This window comes from Phymastichus coffea, unplaced genomic scaffold, assembly GCF_024137745.1.
Source record: "Phymastichus coffea isolate CEN01 unplaced genomic scaffold, Cenicafe_Pcof_1.1 PCOF00032, whole genome shotgun sequence".
Lineage (NCBI taxonomy): Eukaryota > Metazoa > Arthropoda > Insecta > Hymenoptera > Eulophidae > Phymastichus > Phymastichus coffea.
The window spans coordinates 1137135-1153280 of record NW_026706843.1 but is presented as its reverse complement, the minus strand read 5'-3'; the positions used below and the strand labels follow the sequence as shown (position 1 = coordinate 1153280).

Here is a 16146-nt window from a genome sequence, read left to right as displayed (position 1 = left end):
GCTGAATTGAGATCAACAGTATTTATGAATAAATGTTTTAGATAGTATAATAAAAGCGCTACGAAATACTTTTTTTAGATTTTTTCTATAATTTTTTTTCTCGAAATGGCGAGCGATTAAAGAAACAATAAAAATTTCGTAATTTTTGTTTTGACGTTCGCCCCTCTATACACAAGGGAAATATGTTAGCATAATTGTAATGTACACCATTCAAAAGTGCGAGACAAGACCTTGAAAATGAGTCCCTGCTGAGCTCTGTAGGTTTATTTCCAGTCGAGATATGGAGTTTCAAAGTTAGAGTCGTTTTGTTCTGGTGAGCAAAGATTATTGGGCGGGAATGTATTTCTATGTGTTCAAATTTTTGCCTCGTGCAGTTGAAGCCAAAGCATACACAATTCTTAAACCTTTCTCATAAATGATTCAGAAATATCAAGACATTCCAACTCTCGCTACTAGTAGGAACTACACGGAAAAAAGATCTTATCTGTTGAACAGAATCATGTTCCCAGTCGAATGACCAGCAGTCATTAATGACGTTGGACGACAAATTCCGGATCATGTCAACAAGGATAATGAAGATACTATTGGTCGTCTCTTGAATGTCTATGCTATTGAGCGTCTGGTGGAAAGTACTTGGAATAAAATGTGGATAAATTCATGACCTTTAGAACCTTTAGTGCTGAACTAATTGTAGTATTACTCATTGTTCAAATGATAAAAAAGGAGATCAAGGTATTAATCAACAGAATTACTCTTCACAGCATTTATGGTTGGTCATACTATCTAATCGGAGCCGTTGAGAACTGTCTAACTACTTTCTTAATCCATCTTGGACCCAAAGAAGAAAATAATATGTGTGACTTTGAACAACCGATCAGCAAGCCCAGCTGTCCTACCATAGAGAACGAATACAAATTATTAGCTAGAGAGGGTAAAGAAATGACTGCAATCATCGAAATAAAACCACCATAAGTGAAATCGTCATTCAGTCTTCTCCCTCGTTAAGTTATTGGTGAATTGATCAAATTTTGGAACGGAAAATCTCCTTTTGTTTTTCATTTATCTTTTACAACCTAGCATAATAATTTTTATGGATAACGATTACTTTTCCTCGTAGCACTTATTAAGTAACCGTTTAAGTACGGGGGTGTGACGTCAAGCCGATTTATATAATAATTTTTTTTTTCCACTTCAAAATTTTTTGTTGTTGTGTAAAATATTTGACTGAATGAGAACCATTTCTTAGTCTTTGAATTTTATGATGGAGTACTGCAATTTATAAACCTTTTTCGGATTAAAAAAAAATCGCCCGTCAAACTATATTCTATTCACAACTTCTCTTTCGTTCCCTCGGCTGATTGCTCGTACACCTGGCAACTCTTAGCCAAGGCAAGATAAGGAGAAGAAGTGTTATCTTATCCTATTATAAAATTTTTTCTTCTTTGTAACGGTTGGTGATTTCTTCAAAAGTAAATCGTCGTCCGTTAGCAAAATCTATATGTCACCGCTGTTTTCCTCTTTTCGGCTAGCTTTGTGCTGGACGCGCAACCTGAAAACGAGCGCGAAAGCACGAAGCAACAAAGAAAAGCGATGGTCGAAGGTTCTTCGAAAACGATGCGAGGGAGAAGGGAACGTAGAGAATGTCCAGGATTGTCGAATAAATATGTCGGCTTAATAATATATCTTTGCCGGGTTTATTCGATTTTTACAACTACATAGGCGCGACAACTCACGTCGGCCGAGAGATTCACGGTATACGATCTAACCGTACGCACGCGTGAGAGAGAGAGAGAGACAGAAAATACAAATTTGATCAACACGCAGCCGACGCTGTTTACAAGCGCTCGCTTGTCGGAATTTCCGCTCGCAATCCGGGAAACAAAGGAGGAGACTTACGCGAACGAACGCTGCTGCAGACAGCTTCGCTTTATATCTCGAGCCTGGTTACGCAAAGGTCGTCGCCCAGGGTTGTCGAGGCTGGGAGGCCCGTGAGTCGATCCTCCTGGATTGTGGGCAACGAGTCGGCTCTCCCTATTCCGATGGTGGCTTTCGATTCGCTCGTCCTCACACGTCGATCTTGGCTCTATCCCTTCCGCAGTCACCGGGCTCACACTTCACAAGTTCTTAACCCGCGGGATCGATGCGTCGCTCAATTTTTCCACACCAAAAAAATAATAGAAGGATTCCGAGCGCGTGTTATGGGCAAATCCCAGAAACTTTTGATTTTTGTGTTACTCGCTTCTACAGCTGCGTAGACATGAATTTGGTCAAGTTGTAATGGCTTAAATTGAAAGGTCTGCAACGTACGTATTAGGAAAAAAAATATTATTTGTTCAATAATAACCTTTGCATGCAATTCTGAAGGTCAAAAATCCAAAAAGTCGGAATATTGATGAATTTTGCATGTTACTTTGCAAAAAAAGAAATTTCGAATTGCTGTAAAACGTGGAGCATTGTTTGAATTCTATTGAAACTTTTAGAAGTTGTTCTATGTACTATGCCCTTGAAGGAATATCTTCATTTTTTCATGCGCCCTTAATAAAAAATAAATGGGAGTAGCTACAAGTTTTGTTACTGGTTTTTTGCCGAATTTGATAATTGTCGATTTTCGCTTATAGCGATTGGAGCATTGAATGAATCATAATATAATAAATTTTTATGTTTAATTGATGCTTAAGTAAAGCTATTTATGTGCCAAAACAGTGTGTGCTCGTTAAAACTAGCTTTTTAATCGACGTCAAAGATCGAAATATCTCGCGAAACTTTTTTCCACTATCGTCATATTTTAGTAGCACAAAAATAGTAACATGTTAAAACCGTCGACGATCACTGTGCTCTATTGAATATCACCAGTGGAAGCTTATAACAAAATGCTAACTTGATCACTCTTTTTATTAAAAGAATAGGGCTATTATAAATTTTAATGTCAAAAATCATGGGTATCAACTTTTTTATATTAGTGATTAGAACATTGTAGATTAATTTTACATGTTTTAAATATCTATATTTTGTGTTCTATAATGAAAAATAAGTATAAATAATTAAATTAATAAATTGATAATAATGAACATAATAAATTATTATTAATAATTAAAATAATTAATTATACATGAATAAATGAAAAGTTCATATCTGTATTGTTGAAAATATTATGTCGATGACAAGACTATTCTATTTAAAAGTTTTAAAAGTTCATTGCAACTTCTTGATGTGCAAAAAGTGATAAATATATTGTTGATGGCTCATGTTTTATCATGTATTTTCATTTAAGAATCATTTCCAACATTATTGTTAATGAGTGGTGTGTGTGTGTGTGCGTGTGTGTGTGTGTGTGTGCGTGTGTATATGTGTAAGTGTAAGCATGTGTTTGTGTACAAATAGGTATGTATTATATGTCGAGAAATACAGAGATATATGTAATATTTTAAGTACTATTATATTGTTAATGGAGAAAGGGTTGCAGCTGGTGGAGCATTGTATAAAAAATTAAGCACAACTATTCTATCAATTCTTACACTAGTTCCTGTGATCCTGACCAAATTTCACAGGTGTGCTCCAAAAATTGGCCAATTCTACTTTTTTTGACCAAAAATCAAAAGTTTTTGGGATTTGCCCTTATCCGCTTGCCGGTCTCACGTGTACTCCTTGGCCCGCGTGTCCTAGCTATATCTCTCTCTCTTTCTCGCTGCGCGGGTCTTTTGCGCATGGCGCGCTATTTCGAAAATCGCTCATCCGCTTCTTAACGAGCCCGCTCGTTACATCTTATATATTCTTATTATAAATTATATTCTTATAAATTATGCCGATTGGTTAATAAGAATTTCTACAACCTAAAACCTTCATTGCGTTTTATACCTAAATAAATGATTTAATAGGAATTTAATGAAAATCCTCATATCTTAAGTTTTCTAATTTTCAACCGAATATTTTAAAAACGCAAATCGTTAAATTAATCGTATTATAGTATATGTTATATTAATAAATGTAATAAATTTTTATAATTTGCATTAATTAAATTTAAGTTTTCTATTCAATTTCGCTAGTTATAGTAATAAATAAAGTAATGCGTGCATAATAATAATAAAATTTATTTTAGGTAACAACTTTGATACTTGCAAATTTGAATTTGCAAACTCGTCAACTTTAGCCTAATACAATTTATTTTTATATATAACTCGTTTAAATTAAATATATTAATTTAATACACTATATTTGAACTAATATAAGTTAAAATTATTGTTTATGATAATTCCAACATTTACCTCGTTTCACTATATATTATTTTGTTTTATTATAAAATACACCATGAATATTTAATTCCATTATTTGATTTTGATTATTAATAGTGTTAAACAAGTAATTTAATTTATACATGTTAGAGATTATACCGTAACTTGATAAAAATAATTGCAAATTATTCATCTGCAAGAAGCTTTGCGCAAATTGAATAAAAAATAGCATGAGTTTGTCTCTCCAACTCAACACTCTAAGAGTTATACCAGTAGAAATTCAGGAAAATTACAGAAAATCAATATCGACTCTCGAGGATCTTGGAGATTTAGATCCCTGAACATCACAAGAGGTAGTGTGTTCTGGACAGAAAAATGATTTTCCATCAATCCAATGATCAAGAACAAAAGCCTATGGAAACGTGGGCCTTAAGCCATCCGCTACCACCCCCTTTGACTATAAAAAGCCACACCCTATACAAGTTCAGTCACGTTTTCCCGGAAAATGTTTAACTAAAGGAAGGAAGAATCACCAACAGGTACGAAAGGGAGAGACGAACTTCAGAAAAAAATAGTGTAAGCGCACATAGCTACACCAAAATACAAAAAAATTATTAAGTCTAAGAAAAGATCCAATAAAATCAAGTAAGTTAAGAAATAAAATTTTTACTAAATCTTTCGCTAAATTCTTTACTTCCGAGTCTAGTTATCGGCTTGCGCCAGGTTCGCTAGACTTACGGGTTGCTGTGTTTGCTTCTGATTTTATGTTTAGTCGGTACCAAGCATAGTTGCAAAGAAACAGATTAGTTTTGAAATAGTTATTTGAAATTCTGACTCCTGATTTCATATATCTTAATGAGTCAGGTATGTGATTGCCCACAAAGAATAATAGGAGCACACGCCAAAACTTTAATTTATAACAAAGCTTTCCCTGGTTTACATGCAAAAGCTTAAACGGAAACAGAGCTCCTGAGATATACGAGGTGTGTTCAAAAAGTAAGGTGACTTTCGATTATCGATTTTTTTGTTTTGTTATGTTGGTACACTCTTCCCAAACATCTGTACCAAGTTTCAAGTGTATAGCATTTTTTGTTTGGTTGTGAGAGGCGTAAAGGTTATAAGTAATTTGCGTGCTCGGCGATTTCTTGCTATCGAAAAATATGGATCAAAGGATTTGCATCAAATTTTGTGTAAAAAATAAAATAAAGTGCTCCGAAACACTTGAAATGTTGACGGTGGCATACGGTGAAACTGTTCTGAGTAAAAAAAATGTTTACAAGTGGTACAAACTCTTCCAAGATAGCCGGGAAGATGCCAATGACGAGCCTCGCTCTGGACGCCCAAGCACGTCAACTGATGAAAACGTTCAAGCAGTGAAGAAAATTGTTCTGGAAAATCGTCGAATCACTATCAGAGAAGTTGCTGAGGATGTTGGTATATTGCTTGGCTCGTGGCATGAAATTTTTTCTAACGTTTTGGGCATGAGACGTGTGTCAGCGAAGTTTGTTCCGAAATTGCTAAATTTTAACCAAAAGAACCGTCGCATGAGCATCGCTCAAGAACTGTTGAATGACGTCAACGACGACCCAGATTTACTCAAAAGGGTCATAACTGGTGACGAATCATGGGTATATGGTTATGATATCGAAACCAAAGTCCAATCGTCCCAATGGAAGAGCCCAGATGAGCCAAGACCGAAAAAAGCACGCGAAGTTCGATCAAATGTCAAAGTTTTGCTCACTGTTTTCTTCGATTACCATGGCGTGGTGCATCAGGAGTTCTTACCATATGGACGTACGGTCAATAAACAGTATTATCTTGAAGTTATACGCCGTTTGCGAGAAGCAATACGAAGAAAACGCCCAGAATTGTGGAAAAACAATTCATGGCTTTTGCATCACGATAATGCCCCTGCTTACTCATCTTTGCTTGTGAGAGATTTCTTGGCCAAAAACAACACCACAATTATGCCTCAGCCATCATATTCACCGGATTTGGCCCCATGTGACTTTTTCTTGTTCCCAAAACTAAAGAGACCTATGAAAGGACGGAGATTTGCAACGATTGAAGAGATAAAGACTGCATCGCTGGAAGAGCTCAAGGCTATACCAAAAAGTGCTTATGAGAAGTGCTTTGAGGATTAGAAAAACCGTTGGCATAAGTGTATTGTATGTAAGGGGGATTACTTTGAAGGGGACAACATAAATATTGATAAATAAATAAATATTTTTTCTTAAAAATACAAAGTCATCTTACTTTTTGAACACACCTCGTATGTTTCGTACCTCAGACGTCCTGAAAATTACGCGCGCGGACATAAAAGTCGCACTATAATATTCTAGTTACAACTACTAAACAAACTAATATTATTTCCTTTGTATGGTTTTTAATCAAATTGTTAATTTTCTATTTACTTTCATATAAACGATTTTAGACTGATTAAAAAAAACTTTTTAGAATAAAAATAACATTATTTTATTTAATAACACAGGCCGACAAGTCTCCGAACCAGAGATCAGGTATAGTGTACCCGAAGGATTTTGCTGCGCTGAATTCGAATCCGAGCTCAGAAATTTCCCTATAAGTAACTTTTCCGAGATATCCTTACCTAAAAGTGCAAAGAATACCGTTTATTGCTATTTTTGAGGTTACATAGCATCTGGAATACATTTTTTTTCAAAACCGCGCCAGACCACCACAAAGGAGTAATCTTTTCCTTTGAAATCCATTTTTCAGATTTAGGATGGTTTTTTTTTCATCGAGATATCATTGATTGAAGTTAAGTACTTTCACAGTTTCGTAACGTTAAAACAGCCTATATAGATAGCATACGAGTATGTGAGGCTATATTTCAGGTCTACCTTAGTGCATTAGCGATTTTGAATTTTCTTAATCTGACCGTATATTCGTAATTAGCATCCCCGAAAACCTATGTACATATTTTTTCGGTCGAATGCGATCACTTATAAAATTTTAAGTCTGCCATATTGGATCCGCCATTTTAAATTTTCAAAATCTGACCTTATATTTTTAATCAACAACTTCAAAAACACATATACATATAAAGTTTTCCGAATGAATACGATCACTTATAAATTGGGCTTATAGCCTCACATATGCTGTATAGGCTGTTTTAACGTTGTTACGAAACTGCGAAAATACTTAACTTCAATCAATGATATCTCGATGAAAAAAAAGCCATCTTGAATCTGAAAAATGGATTTCAAAGGGCAAGACTGCTCCTTCGTGATGCTCTGGCGCATTTTTGAAAAAAAAAATTTATTCAAGTCGCTATGTAACCTCAAAAATAGTAAAAAACGGTATTTTTTGCACTTTTAGGTTTGGATATCTCGGAAACGTGACGTATAGAGAAAATTCTGAGCTCGGATTCGAATTCAGCGCATCAAAATCCTTCGGGTATACTATGTCTGGTCTCTGATTCTGGACTTTAAAAAAATTTTGTTCGTCTGTGTAATTAGAAGTAGATTATCATATTGCATTCATTATTATTATAATTATTCAAAATTTAATATTTCACCACTCGAGATCGAAAAAGTTAAAATATTATTATAATAATTAAATTATTCTCTTCTTTCATTTTTAATATGGTGACGGCCACCGACTACTGAAAATTAGAAAATGTATTTGAAATCATCGCATTATCTACTCATTAGATACTAATTTTTATTAATAAGAGTAGTTTTACCTTCTGAAATTATTTTTTATTGATTATACAGATATTAGAGGATACTATTTTTCTATTTTCTTACTGAATACAATTATCTATTCAAAACAAAACTATTTTTTCACTGCGAAAATTCACGTCAATTTTTCACCTATGAAAAATAGAACTTGTAACGCCCAAACGTCAAACACACCGGAATTTATTTGACTTTTTATAAAGATTATTACCCACTTGGTATTACTTAAAAATATTGATTAGGAGAAAAGTTATTTCCAAATTACTGTTTTTAGGGGTTAACTTTGAGGGTCGATTTCACCCTTTAAATAAGTTTTTAAAAAATTTTCATTATAATAATATCTAGAAAAGAGTAAAAATTAAAAAATTCGCTTTTAAATTATCGTAATACCTAAAATACTAATTTTCATTCATAGGGGTGGCTTTACCCACTAAAAATATTTTTTATTGAAAATACAGAAAAACATAAACTTTATTTTTCTATTTTCTTTATAAGCATAAAAATTCAGTTATAATTACACTATTTTTAACGTTTTCACTGCAAAAAATGACGTCAATTTTTCAATTTTTCGCGTATTAAAAATAGGAGTTTTAGCGTACTAAAAATCCAAACACACTAGAATTTATTTACTTTTAATAAGAATTAGTATCCATTTTGTTTTACTGAAAAATATTAATTAGACGAAAAGTTATTTGAAATACTATTTTTGGAGGTCAATTTTGAGGTTGGATTTCACCCTTAATATGTTTTTCTGCCGATAAAGAAAACACGAATCTCTTATACACGTATACGGTATTACACACAATATATACAAGAATCATCAAAATCAGTGAGTTCGGGTTGGGGTACCTTCCTTGTTAGTATTTTGTGTAAAACAACTTGTGACGAAAACTTGTTCAAGAAAACAACAAAGAAAAAATCTTGTTTTCTAAATACTTATCTCGAAATCACATCAATTGAACTAAAACTTCTTTCAAAAAAAGATGATAATCACGAATTTAAATTTTATTATTGGATATATCAATATATCATGCGTGGAAACTATAAAGGCGATTAAACACTATCGGAGGAGCTCTGATGAACTAACTTATTGTATATAGTGTTGAGTGCGGTAAAGCTTCACAGCTATTTCATGCTTACATGCGTGCCCCGACCGATACTTGATAAAATCGATAAAACCCTACCAAAAGATCTCTGTTTACTCTTAGATCATACTCAAAATGGTGAAATTTTAAGGTTGAAATAAGCTCACGGAAGTGTTCTTGGTTCCATACTATACTTAATTGACACTCATAATTTTCCGATCACGTAAAATACGAGATTAATATTTCTACTTATGCAGATGACACAGCCATGTTAGCAACCCACTCAAAAGTAACATATGTTGTAATGTGATAGAAATATCTAGATAAAGCACTACTTTGGTTAATAAAATGCAGAATAACAATCAATGAAATCAAGGCATTTCGGATAACTTACATCTTCAAAAAAAACCTATCCTCCATTCTCCAATAGCCCATTACCATAAGAAGAAAAAGCTATAAATATTTTGGTATGTACTTGGATCATCGACTAACGTGGAGGAATCATATTTAGATCAAACATGCTTATTTTATAGCTAAGAAAATGCTACTTGCTTCTAGACGAACAATCATAATTATTAATAAACAACAAATTGTTGATATACATGTAAATAATCAAATCGGTATGAACGTATAGCATTCAATTATGGGGTATAGCCATAAAATCAAATATTCATATCATTGTTTTAAAATAAAATTCTAAGATCTATTACAAATACACTATGGTTTTTTACAAACGAGATAATCAAGAAGGACATTAACAAACCAATCGTAAAAGAAAAAAAAAATTTGCTTGTAGAAGAAATACACCACCCGGTTAAAGGAACATTTAACTCGTCTGGCAAAGAGTTTAATGCACACAATACCAACAGTCTCCAGATTCAAAAGAGAAAATAAATCATCTTTTGTACATACTTAAAGTTAGCTCTATAAAATAAACGTTTTAGTATGGATCAATTATAAAATACCTTCTTATAATGTATAGTCGTCAGAATCGTTAACATTTATAAAAATAACATTTATTTATTTTTGAAAGACAGATTGTGAATACAGTTTGAAACCAAGACAGAATTTAATAAAACAAATACATTAAAAGTAATATGCATAGATTAAAAGTTTGAATTTTAGCATTATTTGATAATAGAATGAATTTTCCTCATAGTTTCTTCACAATATGTAATTTCTAATCAAACAAGGATTTTGCTAGTTAACGATGAATCACTCGTATAAGTGTTAGTTTCATGAACAAAAGGTCGAAAATTCCAATCTTGCATCAAAGGTTGCAATCAAAAGAAAAGCTGTAAAAACATGTTTATTTTATTTTTCTCATTTTATTACAGTTGAATGAATATTATTTTTGCTTTTACAAATGATTTACATGAATTTTGCTATTTATTTACTAACTTTGCTATTTGTAATCCAATGCATTAATGGTTTTTAATTCTATCAATTTCAATCGATTGCAAAAACACTATTTCCCGATCTAATTTTGAATAAATTTCCAAAACATTTGTGGTTATCACAAATAAACTTAAAATGGATTGGAGATATCTTTCAATTCGAATTAACGTCCTCTTTTTAACCGGGAAATCACGCTTTAACAAGAAGAAGATCGCAAAGCTGTGAAAGATCAATTTTGATAAAATATTGTAAAAATATTCCTCATAGAAAGTTAGACATCATGTATCAATTAGTTTCATTTCATAGTCATATTTTAGGAGCTTTTACGCGGTTCTATATCCAATGTATTGAAAAATGAAATCTCCGTATTTTAACTTTAAATAACAATTCAAGAAATGAATCAACCATAATTTACAAGTCAGCAATGGAAATCTGAAATAAAATAATTTTATTTGCAGAAAAACAAGTATATTCAAAGAAATTGAGCCATTTACAAGTTACATTGAAATAATTTATTTCATTTCGTTTTAATAAATTTTAAAATTGTTTAATTTGGGACAAATTTACTAGGGATTTAATTTATACATTTTAAAATGACATTACACGAATGATTGAATCCTATTCAATAAAGTTCTTTTTTAAACTTAAGCATTTAAGTCTTGGTATCGATTGATGATTTGTAAATTGTGGTAGACTTATTTCTTTAAGTGTTATATCAGGTTAAAGAGAGACTTGATTTTCTATATGTTCGATATGAGGCTTTATAAGTCCGAAAAAGGCCTATAAAATCAAACTAAATATATATTTTAGTTTTTATAAGGAACATCTTTCAAAACTGTAATCACATCAAAATTGGTCTTCACAGGTAACGTGGGTTCCTTATAATTAAAAATATTAAATTTTTCACTTTCAATAAATTATAAATTTCAAATCACGTTCACTTCTTGAATAAAGTCATAATTTTAGAGGAAACGCTTTAGCGTAATTAAATTATTTATTAAAAGATTTTTCAATAATTGCCGTACATACTGTATATGAAATCATTGATGAACTTACATAAAAATTTTTTTTATTTTCTATAAATATCATACGATACACACAAATATATGTTGCCTTTAATTATCAGTGAGATTGAGATATTTGAATATAAAATAAAGAACGTATAACGAACATGTTTCAATAATAAGTAGTAAGCTATTGTAAATTTGAAAAAAAATCTCTCGTGTAGTAAAATGTTATATGTAATATGTTATAGTAACTATGAAACTACTAATCTAACGATGTTGATTAATCCACTATACATACGAAATTACATATTCTATCATTTTTCTCTAGAGTACAATTCTTAGAACTATCTTTCTGAACTCCGTAAGAAACAGAATTCGTGATATGTTATCTTGGTTCAGCAATCAGTAATATTAAATAAATTCGATCAATTTGGAAATAAAATAAAATAATACAAACACTTTGAGTAATTTCTATAGTTCTTTGCTGATCGGAACCTATAGACCAAATACTTAACATGCTACTGTCTTTCAATAAAAACTATGTTTAATTTCTGGTAAGGGTAATATACTAGTATACCATTAATATTTATTAATAAACTGCTTAGTTGCCTTAACATATTGTACTCCTTAATCATAATAGATATTTATAAATTGTCTTGAAAATAGCTCGAAATTCTTACTACATATGCTTCATTAATTTGATAGTTACAGAAATGGTGCAAAATTGAACTTCAAATCAAATTAATAAGTAGTTTTCTAACCAAAGAATTGTATAAGGAGGACAACTATGAAAATAAGCAGAATATGTACATATTTGCACTTTTTTGCGAAAAATTATCCTATTTCCATATATTTATTAAAAATAATATTATTATTAATTAACTTCTAATGATTTAAAAATTAGTAATTAAAACCAACTTGGTATTGACCACATCCAAAATATAAACTTAATGCACAAAAGTATTGTTTGAAGCACATTATGAAACAGAAAGCGCATTGTTATAGTCATTAAAATAGACATTTTTGGAAGCAAAACAATAGCTAGTTAGTAATATTTAATATCGATTTGTTTCTAATGTTGTCATACATTAGTTGAGTTATTGTACATTCCGTATTATATTGCAATATAAGTATTCCTTATGATTAGTTAAACTTTTACTAATGACAAACTGTTATAATTTAATTAGATTATTCGACATTTCTTAACAATTATTAAATTATTATTTGCATTCTTCATCAGTGGAAGCCTACCACGAAGACAACAGTCCACAACTTCAATCAATCACAGTCATCAACTAAAATAAATGACTAGCATCATAGCATCTATCTATTTACGGATTCTAATTATTCAACACGTAACTTAGTGAAAGAATAAGTGTGTGTATTTTAAAACATGCCTTGTCTGAAAGGATTACTATCTCCAGTAGGCCGTTCATCAAAGTCTTCACTTTTGAACGGATTGGGATTTCCCGACCTGATATTTTGATGTTGCTGGTGATGATATGGTATCTGCTGATAAAATACTGTATCCGATTGCTGCATCGCTTGTGAGCTATGATCATAACCTGCATAATTCTGCTGATATTGCTGAGATGGATGCTGTTGTTCAAATGAGTAGCTCTGATTTTGTGGAGTTCGAGCTGAATTTTGTCGGTAAGTGTTTTGATCTTCATAACTTTGATAGCTAGGTTCCCGGTCAAGATTAGTCTCGATCTTCGCTTGAGACGTCAAGTGATTACCCACTTCGCCGGTCAGAGGTCTTTGTTCTTGAAGTACGTAAGTTTGATACTCTTTGCTGGGAGGATCTTGCATAAGTATATTAGCCTCATCTTGAAAAAGCTTGAAATCGTAAATATGTCGCAGATACATAAGCACTGGTGTATACAGTAGGTTACTGAAAGCAATGCCAATGTTAAGAGCCGTAAAACCGATAGCTTCAACTACTCCTCCAGCAATAATAGGTCCAATGGCATAAGCCAAACTATAACTGATATCGGCAATGGCATATATACTACCGTAGACTGAAATATAACGTACATCTACAAGATAACCAAGAGTGGGTAGTAATGCCGTGTCAATAAGAGCAATGCCAAAGCAAATTCCGCAAATTGGGATCATTAGAAATTTATAGGAGGTCGAAAAAGGAATAATTAAACAACATAAGCCCTCTAAGGCAAGACCTCCTGCTGCCATGAGCCACTGGTGTTGCGGATACTGCTTAGCCATCTTTACAGTGATGGCTACTCCAAAGACGTGAGGAAAGAATGCAGGAAGCCAAATCATGCCCATCTTCCAGTTGTCGTGTGTAATATGATCCTCCATCCATAGAGAGATGGTCGGCTCAAGGAAAGCGAGTGCTACATTTGACATCATTAGTGCACCAGCGCAAACCGCAATATAGGGATCGATGAAGAGTCGCCAAATTGGTGTAGTTGGAGTCATTTCCCTGCGGCTTTCCTTAATTTGTTCTTTGATAGGCTTCATAACAAGCAATAGCATAAAGCCATCAGCAAGGCTCACAAATGCCAGGATGAGGAAAGGCACCTCCTTGCCGGCAAACTGGTACAGAGCTCCGCCAAATGGTGGAGCTACAAGACAGCCGAAGCTAATAAATGCCAATGCGATCCCTAAAGCTTTCGAGCGTTCTGTTTCCTCTGTGAAACGATCAGCAATCATGGCGAGGCCAGATGTATCTGCAAAAGCTGATCCAACACCTTGCAAACTTCTTGCAAAAAAAAGGACACCGTAGCTACGACCGCAAGCGAATACAGCAGTCGATAGGAACATTATGCAGAGTCCTATCATCATCGGCAGGTCATAGCCTATTCTATCGATCAAAGCTCCAGAAAATGGATTGACCATCAACTGTACGATTGCTTTCGAAGCGAATAACACTCCAGTAGCAGAGTCTTGTCCATGATGACTGCTAATTGCCAGAGATGTTCCATTACTAATAAGCTTATCTTCGGCAAATGTCCCTATATACTTGAGGTAGTCTGGAATTATTGGTACAATTACCATGTACAGCATATTGTCAAGCAGAAGAGCAATGCATACAATTACCAATATAAGCTTTCTTTGGGCTTGGGGTTCTTGTACTTTCTCCCATATTATTTCTTTTAACTCTCTGACTTCTAAATTCAGTATAGGAACCTTGAATGAAGCCATATTTCTAAATATTTCTAATAAGCTTCTTAACGAATTTTATCGGATAATGATTTTTTAAAGTCTAATAAAACCAATAAAAAGTTTTTAAAATGTTTTCAACCTGTTCGATTGTTAACTTGATCGCCTTGTAGTCCGTTTATCATTCCTTATTTTAAAATTTATTTTGTGTGAACTTGGCTTTCTTTTTAAAGCCCTAGAATACTAAATTAATACAAAATTATTGTTGCCAATAGAATAGTTGAATTTCAAAGTGCAGTACAGACATGTGGCTTGTTGTAATATCCCTGTTCGTTGATTCGATCTCGGCCGGTGGTGGATTATCAGCAATTGAGACGACGCGCATCAGGCCGAGCCAGGGGAGACCTACAACAAGAGATCGCCCTTGTTAAAATGATTATGACAATGAAATAATGGCAATGAATTTATAGAAGGTCCATGTGACCAAGTAACAAAATTTAAAAGGAAACCCTAACCCGGCCTGAAGAGCGCAACAATCGATTTTAAGTCGATCACTCTTTTTTATATCATTAAATACTTTCGTCAACTTCAAAAAAGAATGAGGTACTGTATTCTATATCCACGAATATCTCTAGAGCGGTTCAATAAATTTCAATAGGGTCAAATAATTTGAGGGAAAAAGGGGGTATACTTCTTATTAATTTGATTGAAGAAAAACTTTACGAATAATTGCAAAAAGTGAATTTGAAATTTTTTTTTTTTATAATCAGTTCTATTACAATTTTTTTTATTATACGAGGTGTGTTCAAAAAATAACGAGAATTTTCGTTTTATGAAAAAAATATTTATTTATTCATCTACATTAATGTTGTCGCCTTCAAAGTAGTCCCCTTCGGATACAATACACTTATGCCAACGCTTTTTCCAATCCTCGAAACACTTTTGAAACTCGATCTTTGTAATAGCTTTTAGCTCTTTCAGCGATTCGCTTTTAATGTCATCTATGCTTGTAAAACGACGGCCTTTTAATGTTCTCTTTATTTTTGGAAATAGAAAAAAGTCACATGGAGCCATATCTGGCGAATATGGAGGCTGAGGCATCGTTACAGTTTCGTTTTTGGCCAAAAATTCACGAACAAGCAATGAAGTGTGAGCAGGCGCATTATCGTGGTGCAAAAGCCATGAATTGTTTTGCCACAAATCCGGGCGTTTTTTTCGGATTGCTTCACGCAAACGACGTTGAACTTGTAGGTAGTACTGCTTATTGATTGTTTGACCTTGTGGCAAGAATTCATAATGCACTATGCCATTAAAATCGAAGAACACAGTGAGCATAACCTTCACATTCGACCGCACTTGTCGAGCCTTTTTCGGTCTTGGCGATCCAGAATGCCTCCACTGGGACGATTGAGCCTTAGTTTCGACATCATATCCGAAAACCCATGTTTCGTCACCTGTTATAACACGTTTTAGTAGTTCTGCATCGTTATTGACTTCATTTAGCGACTCCTGAGCAACTTCCATTCGCCGCTGTTTTTGTTCGAAATTCAACAATTTTGGAACGAATTTTGCTGCCACACGTTTCATACCCAAAACATTC

The 16146-nt window shown here is 33.2% G+C and overlaps 1 protein-coding gene across 3 annotated transcripts in view; it reads right to left on the bottom strand.

The window, feature by feature from the left end:
- LOC131663273 (vesicular acetylcholine transporter) overlaps nt 1-16146 on the bottom strand; it is an 897411-nt gene that overhangs the window by 679569 nt on the left and 201696 nt on the right. The window contains exon 3 of one of the 3 annotated variants that reach the window (XM_058933591.1): nt 10110-14951. The exons of the other annotated variants lie outside the window; for them this stretch is intronic. Within the exon in view, the coding sequence (XP_058789574.1) occupies nt 12807-14588 (1782 nt within the window). The 5' untranslated portion in view covers nt 14589-14951 and the 3' untranslated portion in view covers nt 10110-12806. Of the gene's footprint in view, nt 1-10109; nt 14952-16146 lie in introns of those variants that run through there. 3 annotated transcript variants of the gene reach the window in all.